Below are 16,803 nucleotides of genomic sequence, written 5' to 3' on the forward strand. Positions count from 1 at the left end.
AGTTTGGAAAATTGTTGTGAATCCTGACGCTGAAAGGAAAATGTCGGAACTTGCTTTTGAGATCAAAGTTTGCGATTTACCCGAACTATTTTGTGTGCGTAGGTACTCTCTTCATTGTTTTAATTAAAGTTATTTTAATTCTGTAATTGCGGGCTTCGCGTTTTAAATCCTGGAATTTGTACTATTTTTCCATTCGGCTTTGGTTTCATTGGTTTTTGCGTTCAAGCGAAATAAACAGAACACTGCACACTACGTTTTTTACTCACATCGCAACTGCACTTGATTCAAATATTTATTTAACATCTGTTGTTTTAATATTTGTTGTTGCGTGACTAATTAAACTGTTTAATGGCATAAATTAAAGCCACGATTGGCATTTCTGCATATTGGGTGTTTATTTGACATGAAAAGTTGAGCAAATATATCAAGCATTTGTTTAGCATTTAATGTAGGGAAAGTGCATGTTGAAATAAAATAATTGAATTTAATAATAATTTTAATTTCCTGAAACCAAAAAGTGCAAGTCATTGCAAGAAAGGAAACTGTTAATTTTTATGGAAAATGTCAAGCATGGCTTTGCTACGTTGTTTTCTTTTTCATGAAAAATACAACTAAAAACGAAAAATAATTAATGCACGTTGATTGGTCTTGTTTCCATTAGGAAAGCCATTAAAGCTTATATATATTTTTAAACAGACGGTCATTAAATTTAAAATAAAAACCTATGAATTAACAACCAATGAAATGTAATAACTTATACATTTTTCAATATTTATTGACTGGGAATTGACAAGGCCTTTGTAAAACGACACGCTGTGAACTAAAATCTCTCCTTCAAACCAAAAGGGATCCTTTAAAGCACTGCCGGCGCTTCATGACGTAGTAAACACTTATTAGACTTTACAGGACGAGGACGAGGACGAGGCCCAGGACACACAACTCCGGACTGAGACCCAAGGCAATGGAGCGTGCTGCTTAGGAGTATTCAACTAATAAAAATGTCAAAACGCATGAAGCTGATGACAAGTAACGCAATATGACAGCACAGTCGGCTGGCAGAATGGCAGGACTAACATCCTTCCACAGAGAAAAACAATTCACATTTGAGATTTCTGTTATTTTAATAATGTTCATCAAAAGATTCAAGTTGTAGGAACCTTAAAGTATATCTGTAGAATGTGAATATAATTGGGGTTTTTTTATAATTAACTTTTTTGTCATGATTAGTTCGACACGTTGATTTTTCACTCTGTAAATCCCTGGTTTTAGGAAGAGAACAACTTGAATTCATGGCTTGTCGCATGCGGGCTTCGATGTCCCAGTGCGGGCAGCAATTTGCCACACCTGCTGGGAGTGTGTGTCTATGCGGCAGCTTCCCCCACCCGCAAATCTAGGTTTTCCCCAGCTAAACTTTCACAATTAAAACTTGGCACTTTCCCTCGCTTGCTGCGCACGCACGATTCGCATTCTCGCATCGCAACGCACCGACTTCAATTTTGGTCCGCTCCCCCGCTGTTTGCTTATTGGATTAAGTAGATTTATCATATCAGATGGCAAACGCTGTCTAAATTTATCCACAGCACAACTGCCTCCACCATTACAGAAACACACATCAAGCGCCAACGACTTCTCGTTTTTAATTACGCTGTTTTTTCCACTGAGATCACGTACAAAATAAAATAAAAAAAATACAGAACAGAACAGAACAGAGCAGAACAGAACGAAATGCGTTTACTGGCAAAAGTTTTCTTTGCTACGTGTCCTGCCAACAGGCATTTTCAATAAATTTTCCTATGCTCGTGGAATTAATAAAAACACAGAAAACTTTTGCACTTGGCCTAGCTGCAGAAGGTCAACGCTTAGGCTGAACAATAAAAAAGTCAAACAACTTTAAGGCTTAAGTAAAAAAATAATTAAAAGTTCTTGGGTTTTGTAAAACTAAAAATTTTCATGAATTCAACAACATTGATTGCTTTAAATTTCTAAAGTGTTACATTCTGTTAATCATTTTGTATTGATTGATTGACTTGTGAAAAAAATTCTAAGGCATCTTAATGTTCAACATTGCTCCTATATATTTATTTATGAGAAGCCTCATTTATCGCTTCTTTCCAAGATGTATTAATTTATGATCCGAAAATAAGTCATATTTCCAATTGATTTCCTTTTGTCCACGCATTTATTCTTGCTTCCTGGTAGGAGAGCTTTAAATTTCGCTGAACAACTATATTTCATTCGTTCGCTTTTATGTGACGCAGTCGTACGACATCAAACACGCCGAACACGCGGCGTATGCGTCATATTAAGTATACGCCTACGCGACACACGCTCCGTGTCCTTTCCCCAATTTCTGTGTCGAGCTCCAGGCTCGTCTGTTATTTAAACACAACAATTAAAACGATTTTGTGAGCGCGCACACACACACACGCTCGGCCTTTGTTGCCGCTGTTTATTTAGACGCAGGCATGTAGGCATAACATTCAGTCCAGGAACAGGAACAAGGAGCACAGAGCTCTGGCTGGAGTAGAAACAAATTGAATGAACACGCGCCCCGAAAAACGTTTAATAAACACAAAAGCAACAGCAGCAGAAACCGAAACAGAAACTGAAACTTAGGCCCGAAAGCGAATCTTGACTCTGGCTGTGGCCCCTTTATTCTGGCCCAGGCTTAATGAAATGTAATGATGAGTGGGCGGCCTCCGGGCCCAAGGGGGCGTGGCAGGGACATCTCTAGAAACACACACACACAGAAAATGGAAGGAGAAAGTGAGAAAATGGCAGGCCTAGACAGCAGTTTTGATGTAAACTGGAAGTGTAACAAATAACAATGGTAAACTGCGTGGAAACAACAATGTAAATGGGGCAGGGGATTATGTTTACTGAAGGGAGTGTATACTATTTACGTGCACAAGTGTATATACTGTTTGTTTTTAAATGTAACTTAAATATGTGAGTATGTAGATTGTTGTCTTTTGTTCGACAGCGGAAGAAGTTTGACAAATCAGAACAAGTTAGGGGTCTTAACCTTTAATTACACAACACATTTACAAAGGAAATGAATAGATAAATACTGGTAAATTAATTAACAAAAGGAATAATTTAAAAATTGTGATGACAATTGACTAAAAGCAGAAAATCAAAAACTTTTTAGTTCAGTTATTATTGAAATACTATTTTATGAAATAATCATTTGGATACATTAAACATAAATATTTATCCAAATGATTATTTCATAAAATAGTATTTCAGGGATGTTATGAAAACACTGTTTTTATCCTCTTTGCAATATAAGTATAACACAACAAGGTGAAAATCGTTTGTCTAGAAAAGTTACATGCCCTATTGGCAACTTTGGCTTAGATAAAATTAGTATAATCACAGGGAGCAGGAGAAATCGAGTTTACCTTGAGGGTTAGTCCACTTCAAGGACCCTTTGGTTAAGCAATTTAATGCGCGCACAATTAAGTCAACAACAGCAGCCAGGACTCCACTTTCGGCGTGCTTTTTGTTTCCGTTCTTTCGCTCTCTAGCACTAATTTGCATATGAAACATCCAACCCGCAACCGGAGCCGGGCTACCAGCAAATTGGAGCGACATTTTTTATAACCAGAGGAACCCCCGAGCTGCGCAGAACAGTTAATGTCAACTGCACACGGTTTTCCCAATGTGTGTCTGTGTATTTCCCTCTTGTCTGCAGTCAATTGCCAACAAAAATTTTGTTCCCCAACAACGGACGTGCATTTCATTAATCTCTCGCTGGTTATATTTTTTTCACCCCATTTTTTTGCTTTCATACTCCTACATACCGTTAATACAAGGAGCAAATCATTTTAAATGCCATATCAGCGTAAAAATCGTAATTAACGTTAAGTGCTGATTTGTTGGCAACATCAGAGAGTTGCCTTAACTTTTTTTTTTATTCCGAGACCCTCTTAACCACTGCGGTCGATTGGTTTAATCAGGGCTCATCGATTGAAGGTTGTATATACGCCGATATGTATATTTAACAATTTACATGGGTATTTTTGTTGAGTTACTGCAGCCACGTAAAATCATTAAAACCAATACTGGTTGTGCAGCAGATTACGCCAAAGGAAAAACGTTTACTTAATAATAACCACACAGTAATAAAAGGTAGAATTTTTAAGAATTTCTATCAAGAAATGAAAAAAAAAAACCCAAAAACTATATTGCTTAGTTACTTTTAACACAATTAACTGACATATTTGTTGCCATATTTTAAGAATTTATTATATGAGTGAATTAATATTTTACAATTTATGGATTCAAAACGATATTAATTGCGGTCCCTATTTGGATTGCAATAATTATGTGGAAACTTTTCTCTGTGCTGGTCGGTTAATTGGATCTGAAAGCCAATAAGTTTCAGGGCCACGATTTGTTGAACAAGTCAAAATTTGTTACGACTTATCTGGAAGAGTTCTCCCCGAACGCAGTCGGCACCTTGTGCAAACTGTTAACGATCTTTAAACGTCAACTGACACACATTTTGCAATGTGATGTGTGTGTGTGGGGGAAAGAGTGCGAGAGGCCGCCAGAAAGAGACAGAGCGTGGTGGAGTGTGGCATGCGTAATGCCAAAATGCTCTACATACATTTAAGTTAAATGCCAGCCATATACAATTCTCAGAGCAGCTCCTCTTGGAAATTACGTGACACATTTCTAAGAAAGCAAAACTAATGTCACTGAGCTCCAGAGATATATGTATATATGGCGGAAAAGTAGGGGTAGTTTAGGGTTCTGGCTTGACAAGTTGGCATCATGGAAAAAAGCTAGCCCAAACACTTTAGATGTCATTGTACCGCATTTAGATTGAGTTGCTCTCCGAAAGCAGAAGCAGCATCAGCAGCCAAAACATAACACCAACTTGAGGAGCGGAGTACGGAGTGCTTTTGGAGTTATTTTTGAGTGGGTTTCCCGGCCTCCGCATTTTCCCAACTCCCCACATTTTCCTCCCTCCGAGTGGTTAGTGTCACTTAAGCCCGAGACTTTGGCACTCGCACATGCAGATGGATGCCAAGGGAGATGGATAGCGAAAATGTTTCTATGCGCTCCATTGGGGTACCCTTAATGTGGTTGGAAATTGGTGTTTTATGGGCATGTGAGGGGTCAAATTGTGTTAGATTTATCAGGCTACTTTTCTCGCTTTTGTTAGAGACTTGATATTTAAAATAATAACATTTTACGGTTAAAGTTTTCAAAATATTTAGCTTTTAACATTTTACATTTATTTCCGTTATAATAAATGTAATTTTAATTAATTGTTTTATAACAACCTATATTCAAAAATGTTTTAAAAATATAGTAAACTATTTCACTTGATAATATAAAATCTACAAAACTCTACAAAAAATATTTGTAAAATAAAAAATTTAATTGTAGGTTAAGCAATAACGAAAGATTTAAAAAATTATTCTTCCCAAAAAGATTAATTATTTACACCACCTTTTATCAGAGTACTCCCCCAAAAATAATTGTTTTTTAATGTTTTTCCTGTGTGTGAAAAGTTTCGACCGAAACCACCTGTCCTTTTCGCCTCCATTTCGGTTTTCGGTCTTTGGCTTGCTAACTGCGCACTTGTAAATAATTGTCTATGTAAAGTTATACAACATCATTGCTGCTGCTTCTCCTTTTTCCTTGGCCGACACGCCCCCTCAGCCGCCTACTTGTGCTTCCTCTTCTTGCCAAAGGCTCTAGAGCCGAGCTCTCTGCACGCGTTGTGCATAATTTGAGTGGATTTCGAGGGGTATTCAGACATTCATACATGTGGAAGCGCATTAAACATAAATTTGCAACTGCATTGCGATAAAATATTTATAAGTCAAACTCAAATGTTTAACGTGCAAACACACATCGGCCGACGTTGCTATATCGTCGGATGTTTGCCCCGCAAATAAGCAAATATTTGTGACCGGCTTTTGGCGCCGGCTAAGCCTTAACCACTCCACGCCAGTCAACAATATTATCAATTAAATTGGGCTCATCAACGGCCCAAATCTCCTCTGCCAGTCGAAATGAGACTATCTAACATGTGTGGCATCTCTGCGTGTTTGCATACCAATCGAAAATATTGTAATTTAAATCGCTTTAAGTCTTTAAACATGCGTGACAAGTAAAACGGGTAGACAGATGGTAAAATAACCAATTATAAATGTTTGTTTTGCCATTTCAAGTTAATATTTATTTTAATTATTTAATAAATTTTCAAGTGTGATGTCAAATTGTTATTTTGATTTTATTCTTATAAAATTGATCAAAACATAATTGCAAAAAATGTCTATGATCTTAATGTAATTATTTGGAACATTTTGAAAATATTATAAGCTTCTGTTCAATGATTTTAATTGAATTGAATTGCTTTGTTTCAAATAGGATTCATTTCGAACATTAAACTATTTAAAAAAAACCCTCTACTTTAATATGTTTGTAATTTTTGGTAAAGAACTAAAAACGATTTGGAAATCTTTTCATTTGTTCAATATACTCTCCCAGTTTCCTAGTCATCTGCGTATCCACATATGTGTGCATTTGAACCATACCTATCAGTGGCCTGTTGATCTAGCAAATAATTCACAAATTGTGCACATCCGGAGTGGATGCGCAACGTGTTTCCCTCATCACTTCCCTTTGTTCCATTTGCCACGTCGATGCGGCAGGGCATATATGTCCCATAACTGATTAACGTTCAAATTGATATCAATTTGTAATTATGAAGGCCCTGCTGGGTTGTTGGCTCTATGTAGCGATAGAATTTTCACTTCTCTACCTGTCCCTCTTTAAATAGATAACTCTTTCTCTTTCCACCGGTTTTAAATCCCTCCTGCTGTTTTTTGGACGAGAGTGTTGGCTTGGCATAATATAGCGTTTGCGGTTGGGAGCGGCTGTTGCGGTTATTTTCCAACGCCCCGCTTTTTGTTGAAAATGCAGCAACAGCTACAGGAAATAATACCGTAGAAAAAAGTTGTCAGGAAGTGCTTAAATAATAAAAACAGTTTTAAAAAACATTTTTCCATTAACAAATTAACCGAGTCAATTATTTATGTTCATAATTTTATTATTCAATTATTGCAAGGCTATAAATTCTTTTATCAAACATGATATCAAATTATATTAAATAATTATCTCAGGCAATAAAATTAAGACGTGGTGTAAGAAAAATTTTGATATTTATTAAAGTAAATATCAAACTCATTTGTGCTTAAGGTATTCTCTAGTCGAATCTTTGATGCACACACACTTAAATCCCCGAAAACGCAAAAATTTAATAGCAACAAAGAGAACGAGTACCTGCAACATACAAAACTTTTACTCATTGGCTTGATAAGAAAGTTCTCCCCACATTGTGATCAATTTTAAAAGTTTCTAAAGAGGCATTGCAACTTTAAAAGGAAAAAAAATCCAAGTGATAAATGTGAAGAGCAGGATAGAAAAGGGGAAATAAACAAGAGTCGGACAAATAAGCAAATCAAAATGATGCCAACGAGTGGCACGAAATCAAATTGAAATTGAAACTAGACAAAGTGAATTGGCAGGGAGCCACAGTTGCCATTGTGCCATGTGAGGATTCGAGGGGTGGGGAGGATTGGGGACTGATGTGTTATACAATATTATCATGCTTATATAATTTGCCCGCACACACACACACACACGCACATTGAGATGTAGAAACACAGGCGAAACTGCGATAAAGCTCGAGTAACAAAGTTGAATGGCTGTCTCCATCGCAGGACGATTTTCGGGAAAGGGAATTCCGGCGTATCAAAAGTTATTGCGCTTGTGCCTCAGTCTGTTCGACTGGAGCCAAGGATTATCATAGTATTAGAGGAGCAGCGCTCCAGACTCAAATACAGACGTAGTTTTAGCTTGTGTGCCAGCTTCATATTGAGCTTTGACTGCTCCTAAGTTTTCGCACTTTATGGGACATCGTTGTCGTTGTCGTTGTCGCTGTCGCTGTCGTTGTCCTGCTTGCCAAATGCCTCGGGGGCTCATGTGGCAGGCTCGACTCGTCATAAAATCCCACACCAAAACACTGCGAGATAGTAGTGCAAGCATTGTAACATAAACACTAGCCTTAAAGGTATAATTCAGAAAAGGAAACGTGGCGGAAAAATATCATAACATATAACATATTTGTGTTAAAAAACAGGTGCTATTTAAAGTTTTTAAATAAAACTCATCTAAGCTACAGAAATTTGTAAATAGCTTACTATCGAAAAGAAAAATAGGAACGTCGTCTTTTGTATTAAAGTTATTTGAGTTCCGGACAATAACATGTTATATTGCATACTTGTAGAATTTATTACAAAACCCAAGTAATATAATTTTGACTTTAAAGGCAAAACACTTAATCATGACTTAAAGGATTATTTTTCTTCCAGTGCAGTCACCACAGAAAGTGGAAATCGCAGAAAACGGAAGCTGGGCCAACGCACATGCATAAGTGAAAGACAAAAGACGCCAAAAGACAAAGGCAGTGGCCAACAAGAAAAAAACATGAGATAGGGAAAAGCAATAGAAACTAACAGGGCGGGGGGTCCAAGTTAAAGGACCAGGAATTGCAACTTGCTGCGACATGTAAGAATTATTATCTGCTCTTGCACTCTGAAGTGGCCCCCAAAGAAAACGGGCGGCAGACAATGAATAATGTCCTTGGCGCGCAATGCGGAATTGCAGGCTGCTAGGAGCGAAAAGGCTACAGCAGTAGGTAAATAAAATAGAGCCATAAAGGAAATATGCTTTCAATCGACATAAAATTTTATAACCGTCGTTTTATTTTCACTCAGGAAACAAACAAGCATTCACACACAGAATGCATAAAATAAACTAACAACTTTTTGGTATTCTCGTTTTTTTCACATTTTTGGCAACAGCAAATTCCATAAATGTCTATAGCACATTGAATTTCTGCGGTGCGCGGTTAAAGGAAGTTGTTTTTTTTGCAACTCTCTACTAATTTGAAAATTGTTTGCTTTTACGAAATATGTTCAACGCCCTTCGCCGTTTCTGGCACTTATTTGGCCAAAGGCCAAATTATTTGGAGCTGGCTAACAGGGCGGATGCGTAATGTGCTGCCTTGCTAACTTTGCTTTGAAGTGGCTCACGTGAGCATGGCAAACAATGTGCTATCGGCCATTTTTCGATATTTGGGAAGCGACTGCTCACTTTGTGATGTTTTGTTTTTCCGTTTCTGTGCATCCATTATTTAATGATGGCCAATTAAAATTTAATCATTTGGCTAATTGAATTGCGTATTATGTGGGTCAGTTTAGTATTTAGTGGTTGGAGAAAATTAGAAATCGAGTTGGACTTTTGTGTCTCTAGCTGAGAGCGGAATAGTTAAATGCAATTTGTATAATCTGTATTATTCGGGTAATAGCTTTTAGATAGCAACGAAGCGATTATTTAATAATGTTAAAAATTAATTAAGTTTTCAAAGCAAATGCTTAGTATGCTAAGATAATAAGGAAATTCAATTCCGTAGACTAAATAAACTTATCTAGTCATACGAAGTGTTCAACTTAATTTATTATGCAACTCATTAGTGACAGACATTTATTTTGTGATTGACTGAATGCTTAGATACTCTAAAGCTTCCTTGTGTTATAGTTTAAAGACTTTATTCTTAGGTAACCAATGTGAAAGTCTTTAAAAGCCTTCATTAGAGTCTTCTTTGCATAGTTTCTCGCATTCCGTGAGGGCTTTAAAAAAGTTTTTAATTCCTCTACACTTTCCGCTTGTCTGTAGGCATTTATTTGTACCAAGATCATAGGTGTACCCCTTATCTATTCTCTTGCAAGCACCCATATATTCGGCAAAAAGTTCACATTTTCCTGGAAGAAAGACAGTTTTAGTTGTAAGGTTTTTGGTTGACACTACTAACTTTTTGTGCCCAGTACAAAACCAAATAAATATAATGCGCAAACTAAGAAAATGGACTTCATTCTGAGTTCAGTTTTAAATGTTTCCTGTTCGGAAGAGACAGATTAAAATGCTTAATGAAAATGTTAACACTACATTATCTGTGACCAATAGAGTTAATGAAATGAAATGAAAAAAGTAACGAGTCTTTCAACCTTAAAAATAAAATTAAAATATCTAAAATGTTTGCTTTGTGATTTTACAATTTCGCATTCTTTCTACATTTTTTAGCAACATCATCTCTTTCTTTGATCAGAATTCCCATCTTTTACTTTGGGACTAAAATCAAAGCCACATAATTACCCCACAGCCAAACCAACAACATTCGCTAGTCATTTGTATTTATTTCTTTGTAACCGCAATGCAAATGAAGTTGCTCCTCTCGTTGTTACAGTTCTATCTTTCTTTTTATTATTTTTGCAATTAAATTTCATTTGTGGAAACACACCCACATACACACAAATGGAAGTGCCAGAGGGAAAAACAGCAAGAAGCAATTGCTGTGAAAGAAGTTGCCGAAAAAAAGGGGAGAAAATGTCTGTCAGGAAAAACGGAGGGGAAAAACAACAAATAATAACGGCGTTGATTTCATTTCTCATCTGGACCTCCGCCCTCCTGGCCCTTTTTATTTTGACATCCCCTTCCATTGGCCGTCACTTTTTTCGAGCTATTTCCCTTTTTTTGCCCGCTCTGTTTGTCTACTTGTTAGCAGCCGCCTTGGCATTAACACGTTAAAAATTCGCCGTCCGCTTTTCCGGCTTTCCCTCTTCTTTTCACTATTTCCGCTTCCTTTTAAGTGAGCCATAAAAACAAAAATCAACGAGCTTTCTGTCGCCCAACGCCTCGTTATTTGTTTGGCCATGTTTACGGAAATCATTAACATTTTCCTCAAGCTTCCAGCTCTAATGAATTGGAAGTGGAACCCCCAAGAAAATGACTCAGTAAAAAACAGTACAAAAATGCTCCATAAAAGTAATTGAAGATTGAAGCTGGGCGAGACACAAACGAATATTTTATAAGCTGAAGTTAAGCTTTATTTATTTTACCAATTTATTTTTGATTTCTGAGAGGCCTTTTTATTTTTTTTCCACTTTAAGCCCATTTTATTTGAATTTTTTGAAAATTAAAAGTGATTTGCTTTTAAATTTAATACATATTTGTTTTTGACTTACTCGTTAGATTATTTTACGAATTAAAGTAACTCACATTTTAAGATTCAGTAAAACCATAAGTGAGAATGAAATTGGTTCTGGTGATTTATTAGGCTTACTTTGAAAGCGGGTAATTGCCGTACTTTTCATACACTTTCGTCCATTTTCCAGCTCTTCTCGCACTATGATGGCCTGCTTTTCATGCCCCATAACGCGACCCCAATGGGCTTTTCCCCCCCTCCACTCGGCACAACTCAACTTAACTTTTCACTTTCAATTTGCCAGGCTCTGCGGCCCATAAAGCCGGGCGTTTATGGCCAACACGCGTGGCCAACACACTGAATCCCGCACAACCCTCCCAAAAAAAGAAACTTTCATAATTCATAAGCTGCAGGAATAAACTGCCGGCTGAGAAAATCTACTAAGCACACGGGGCAGCACTTGGATTTACACTTTATGGGGGGCCAAATGTGGTATGAGATTCGTGAGAAGGCCACAAATCATGTTTTAACAACTTAATAAGTTGGGAATCGCTGGTCCAGCCAACCGAATTTGAATATTGGCCCAGAGACGGGACATGTGTCTAACATTTCGTTTTCCCCAGTTCCCAAATTTGGCCCGTATTCCCAACCCATGACGTGCACATTTTTTCCTGCTTCATCATCAGAAGCTGGAAAAAAATTAAGAGGAAGGAAGATGAGACCACTCCTCGATGCTTTTTATTTGCGCTGGCTTTTTATGACATTTCAAGGGAAAATTTATATAATAATCATAAAAGCGGGAGAGCATGACCGTTGCGGAAATGCTGCGATTTATTTGTATTTGCAGAGTCTTTTCCGCTCACTATGTTTGTGTTTTATTTGCAGCCAATTGATTTGACTGGCGGCGGGCAACTGGTAAGAGCGATGATGGCTATGATTTTCCTGGGAGTGGGTGTGCGTTTCCTCATTTTTTTTTCGGTGCCCCAGGGTTTGTTTTTTGGCGATGGCGAACATAAAAGTGTAACATCATATGGCCGGAGCACTCGTCTTTCGGTGCACGAAGCCATCATTGTTGCCACTGCGGCTCACTTTATGTGGCATGAATGATTTTATGACCGCCCACATATCGCAGGAGAAAAAGTGGGGAAAACGCTGGAAAAGCGGGAAAAGCTTGTACGGCAGTTCGGCCGTTTCACTGGGCATCAAATCAGGAAATTGTTGCAATTAAAGCGTAAGTAATGATGCAGCTAACAATGAGTTACGAGTGCCTAGGGAAAGGAAAAAGAGTGGAAGAAGTCGTTTTTTGCAGGTGCTTTCTGCCATCAAAGTTTTTCAACATTAGTATGCTGTTCCCATTGGCTTTCAGGCACAATCAAAAAGCTTTGATTTCAAAAATATACCACGGGCAATGCATTCGTTAAAGCAGGATACTTTTTTTGCACTTTTAAATGCGTGTGATTTATGCAAAAAGCTACAAGCAGTTTATATTTAAATTTTTTGAACACTAAAAATCTGTGCGAAGAAATAAACATCAGTTTAAAGTAAAAAAGCGTTGAAAAACGGTTTTTATGTTTTTTTAGGTCATGTTTTTGTTTGTTTTGTTAAAATTATTAGAAAAAATTTATAAGAGATATATAAAAAAAACACTGCAAAATATAAAGTATGTACAGAAAAGCATATTCTTCAAAACAAAGTAGGCTCTTCCGAAAAACTCCACAGCAATGTTAAGTCTTCCCTGAAAAACAGTTAGTTTAACCCCAAAACTTCACAAGGAAACATCTAACTTTCGATTTTTGTTTTACTTTTACAAAATACTATCACAATGTTGTAAGTAGAAAAAAACAAAATTAACTTTAAAAAATATTTGATAAAAAAATTCCATTGTCAGTGAGTCATTCGATTGGAATTCGGGACTATATTTGAAGAATTATCGCGATGTCAAGCAACGGGTTGTTAAGAAAATTGGGGATCTGGAGCGCAAAGGAGTAATGTGGGGTCGTCTTGTTGGCATCGAAGATGGCAAGGACGATGTATTTTTCCGTTTCATGAGGGAGAACGTATAAGTCGGTTCACAAAATTGAATAAATGTGTATGTGGAAAACATGTGTTCAAGTTAACTTTAAAGCAAAGACAAGAAAATACTCGTTCAATATATGAAATGTAATGTTTGGATACACTCGTATCTCAATTATTCGCTTAGCCTTTTATTATGAAGCCGGACAACGATTCGACCGCAAAATGGGAAAACAAAAAGGGACAGCACAGTCTGATAAAAAAGGAAAACTTTGGAAATTTTCCACAGGTTCAGCCGAGCTGAAACATATGGCAGAACAGGGAATACAGGAGCGTGAGATGGGTGGCGTAAAAAAGTTACTGAAAAATGGCTGAAAAATGACATTAATTTTAATGCATCACAACAACCCGACTGCAAAAAGGAAAATACAAAAAATTGTCCCAATTTTTCCTCTCGTTTTTTTAATTAAAAATTGTTTGTGGCGCGCATTTTGCATTTTTGAAAAGTGGACAGGGGATGTGTTGCTGTGAATTTTTATTGTGGATTTCCTTTTATTGGGACAGAAAGAATCCTTTACCTTTCCCCGCCGCCCCGCTTGTCACTTGAACTGTCAATTACATTTGTGAACCGCTCATCCTCTAGCTCCCCCCACATCAAACTCATTTTCCTGTGCATGCATGCGAAATTTTCCTTCGATCCTCGGATTTTCGAATCCATCTTTCTCGGATTTTTCCGCCCATGTTGTACTTATGTATATTCCTCAGTAGCGCCATTTGATTAACATTTAAATTTGCTTTCGGCGTATGTGCAACTGACAGTTGAATTTGGCTTGGGCTTCGGTACGTTTTGGCTTTCTTCCCAATCCCACTCGAATTTCCCTTGTCCCGTGGCTCGAGTGCGAATTGTGTGCTTATGACACACAATAATCAATTGTTTTAGCCTCACTTATCGAGTGCCAATAGAATCCTAGTTGCGTCCTGTTCTGGACATTCGATTCGGTGCGAGTCAAGCCAGGTTATTGATGATAGCTCTGGAAATCGGACCATCCCTGGCACTATATTAATATTATTCGCTGCGGCAAATAGTTTATTGTTTATTGAAATGAAATATTGTTCTCGGGTGCCTCGTTGATTTGCATACGTTGATTGCTTAAATGAAGTGCGCTCTCAAAGGCAAATCATAATGCTGCCGTCCGTTCGACTATCAAAATTATTTCAATTGTTCGATGGCATGGCGAATAGTGCACAAAATATTAGGAAAAATATTGCCAAATTCTGTGTGCTAATTCGATGATCATACAATTCGTTTTTACTTGTTCTATCCTGTCTGATTTTCATGCACACATATATATATATATTAACATTTTAATTTGTCGTCCTATTCTCAATATTTAAGGCTTCTAATTTCTAAGAGTTAAATGAAGGTGATTCGAATGGTGATTATTTGTCAGCAATTATTTGGAAACTAAAGCCACACGGAAATGGACAAAATGGGGAGAGTATAAAGCTGATGAAAAATAATAAATGCAATTTTTGTATGGAATTTATTAAAATAACATGAGTATCAAAAAAATTAGAGATTATAAACGATTGAACAATACTAAAATTAATATTTATCTTAACCAAGAGACTTACTTGAATTAAATAAATGTCTTGAGTATGGTAAAATAGGCATAGCTTACAAATATTTAATATATCGAAAATATAGTTTATACTGTACTACATTTTCCCTTCAAAAACTGCAAAATCGGCGCTATGTGAGTCAGCCATAGTAAATCTTGGCCAGAATGGTGGCAAAACTTAAGTACGTGTTGATTATGGTGCGTGTTTGTTATTATTATTGTTGCAGCAACTTCTTCTTCTTCTTTGCCGTTGTGGTTAATGGTAGTGGGGAAGTGCAGGAGGGGGGAAAACTTCTACGCCATTTACCATATTCCACGACTTGCAGCAACCGTAGTTTTTTATGCAAATATTTAAGAGCATCATCGAAGGCACGGCGAGTGCAAGATTCTTTCCACTCAGCGCGGTGCAAGTGTGTGTGTGGTAGTGTGATTGTGCATGTGTGTGTGCAATAATGCCCTACGTGTGTAAGTGTAAGTGTGTGTGGGTGATCGGGGAGGGAGAATCCCCACAGTCCGTAAGCCATATGTAGATATATGTTTATGTCTGTGCACTACACTCGACGATAAAATCGTCATGTAGTCGTAATGTCTGCATCAAATTGCATTTGCTCAACGCCTCTGGCACGTCGCTAACTCTCAGCCCCACCCACTTTTCGCAACCGCCACCGCCCCCATTTCCCATTCTGTTTTTCCCTTTTTTCCCATGAGAGGGATATGGGGGTTCCATATGTGTCGACATCGTCAACGCAATGTGTATTTATGCATAGTTTAATGCGGTTCAATGTCTGGTAACGACATCAAAACACACCCAGGATGGAAAGGGGAATCAAGGGGGGAAGGTTTCCACCGACTCCCCACACTAAAGTCATAATCATAATCAGGAATCATAGTCAGTTGCAGGAAAAAGAAGAAGCTGCCTCCGAGTTGAATAGATATTTTTATTATTTTCAGATTGAATTCGCATATCGTTAGTAACGGCAAAGATCAAGGGAAATCGGGGAGCGGATTGAAAGTGCGCTTGAATGCACGTTAACCAAATCGGATTTGTTTAATATATGATCCGGAATTCGAATTTGATTGCTAAGTGCATTTTATGTGCATATTGATGGTTTGACAATGTTATGACAAGTCCTAAGTGGGGGGATTAAATGACAAAATAAGAAAGGAATCGATTAGGGGGATTATAGAAAGATTTTAAAGGGAGCTTTGGCGGGGGAAAGTGACAAAGGTTGAGGCAAAGGAAATGGATTCTGTTTAAAATTTCTGTTGAACTAAATGGAAAACTAATGAACAATATACTTTAACAAATTTTTTAATACAGAAATTAAGATGTTAATAATGAATAAATACTCAAATTTTTCTTAAGAATAAGACAAAGGAAATAAAACAGGCCTGAATAAAAGCTACTGTTTATAGTTCATCCTCGTCACGACCTTGACTTTTCCCATTTCGAACAACACACCCCATTCATGTCATTTTTTTGTCTAGAGGCATTTTATCATTCAGCTGATTCCAAGTACCAGCAAAGATGTATTTCACTCAGTGTCCTGTATCTTGTTTCCTGCGTATCCTCGTCTCCTTTGCCACTCGACGATTTGAAGATGCAAAAATGTCCATTTAAACGAGATTTATGGCAGCCAGCAGGGTTATTTATGGCAAGTTGTTTTATTTACACGATATCTGCCAGTGGCCAGATGGAAAGCCACCTCCATTCCCTACCACTAAGCACTCGCAAATAAATTTGCACAAATTATTATGGGTCATGGGGATTAAACGCAAACAAGCCCTGGCAAAAAATAACGCGGAGATGTGCCTATGGCCGTGGTTTAATGGATAAAATTCGATGGAAAAAGTGCTTGGTAGAAGGAAGGAAGGGAGTACAGAGGAATAAACTTGCCCACGGGTCAGTTTATCGCATTTATTGGCGCTCTATATTTTATACATAAATTCTGAGCTACGTTGCGTTGTTGCAGGTGCAGCAGCTGCACACAAAAACAAACTGGCAAACACGCAAACAAACGGAAAACTGAAACCAAATGCAAATAGCTTAATACACATTTTTTGGCCTGGCCAAAACAAACTTTTTCCTCTCTTATG

At 37.5% G+C, this 16,803-nt stretch overlaps 2 protein-coding genes and 1 long non-coding RNA gene across 4 annotated transcripts in view; 2 read left to right on the forward strand and 1 right to left on the reverse strand.

The window, feature by feature from the left end:
- The window catches only part of LOC108149347, a 124,158-nt gene that overhangs the window by 7,120 nt on the left and 100,235 nt on the right, over positions 1-16,803 (forward strand). The window lies entirely within an intron of this gene.
- Positions 9,529-10,065, reverse strand: LOC108149352. The gene is made up of 2 exons (XR_001774618.2): positions 9,902-10,065; positions 9,529-9,851 (listed from the first exon to the last, which is right to left on the reverse strand). It is a non-coding gene; the product is annotated as an uncharacterized LOC108149352 (long non-coding RNA).
- On the forward strand, positions 12,772-13,262 carry LOC108149351. Its single transcript, XM_017276842.2, has 2 exons — positions 12,772-12,898; positions 12,960-13,262. The coding sequence occupies exons 1-2, from the start codon at positions 12,894-12,896 to the stop codon at positions 13,132-13,134; spliced, it is 180 nt and encodes a 59-aa protein (XP_017132331.1). The 5' UTR covers positions 12,772-12,893; the 3' UTR covers positions 13,135-13,262.

Source organism: Drosophila elegans, unplaced genomic scaffold, assembly GCF_018152505.1.
Source record: "Drosophila elegans isolate 14027-0461.03 unplaced genomic scaffold, ASM1815250v1 contig_814, whole genome shotgun sequence".
In the NCBI taxonomy this organism is placed as follows: domain Eukaryota; kingdom Metazoa; phylum Arthropoda; class Insecta; order Diptera; family Drosophilidae; genus Drosophila; species Drosophila elegans.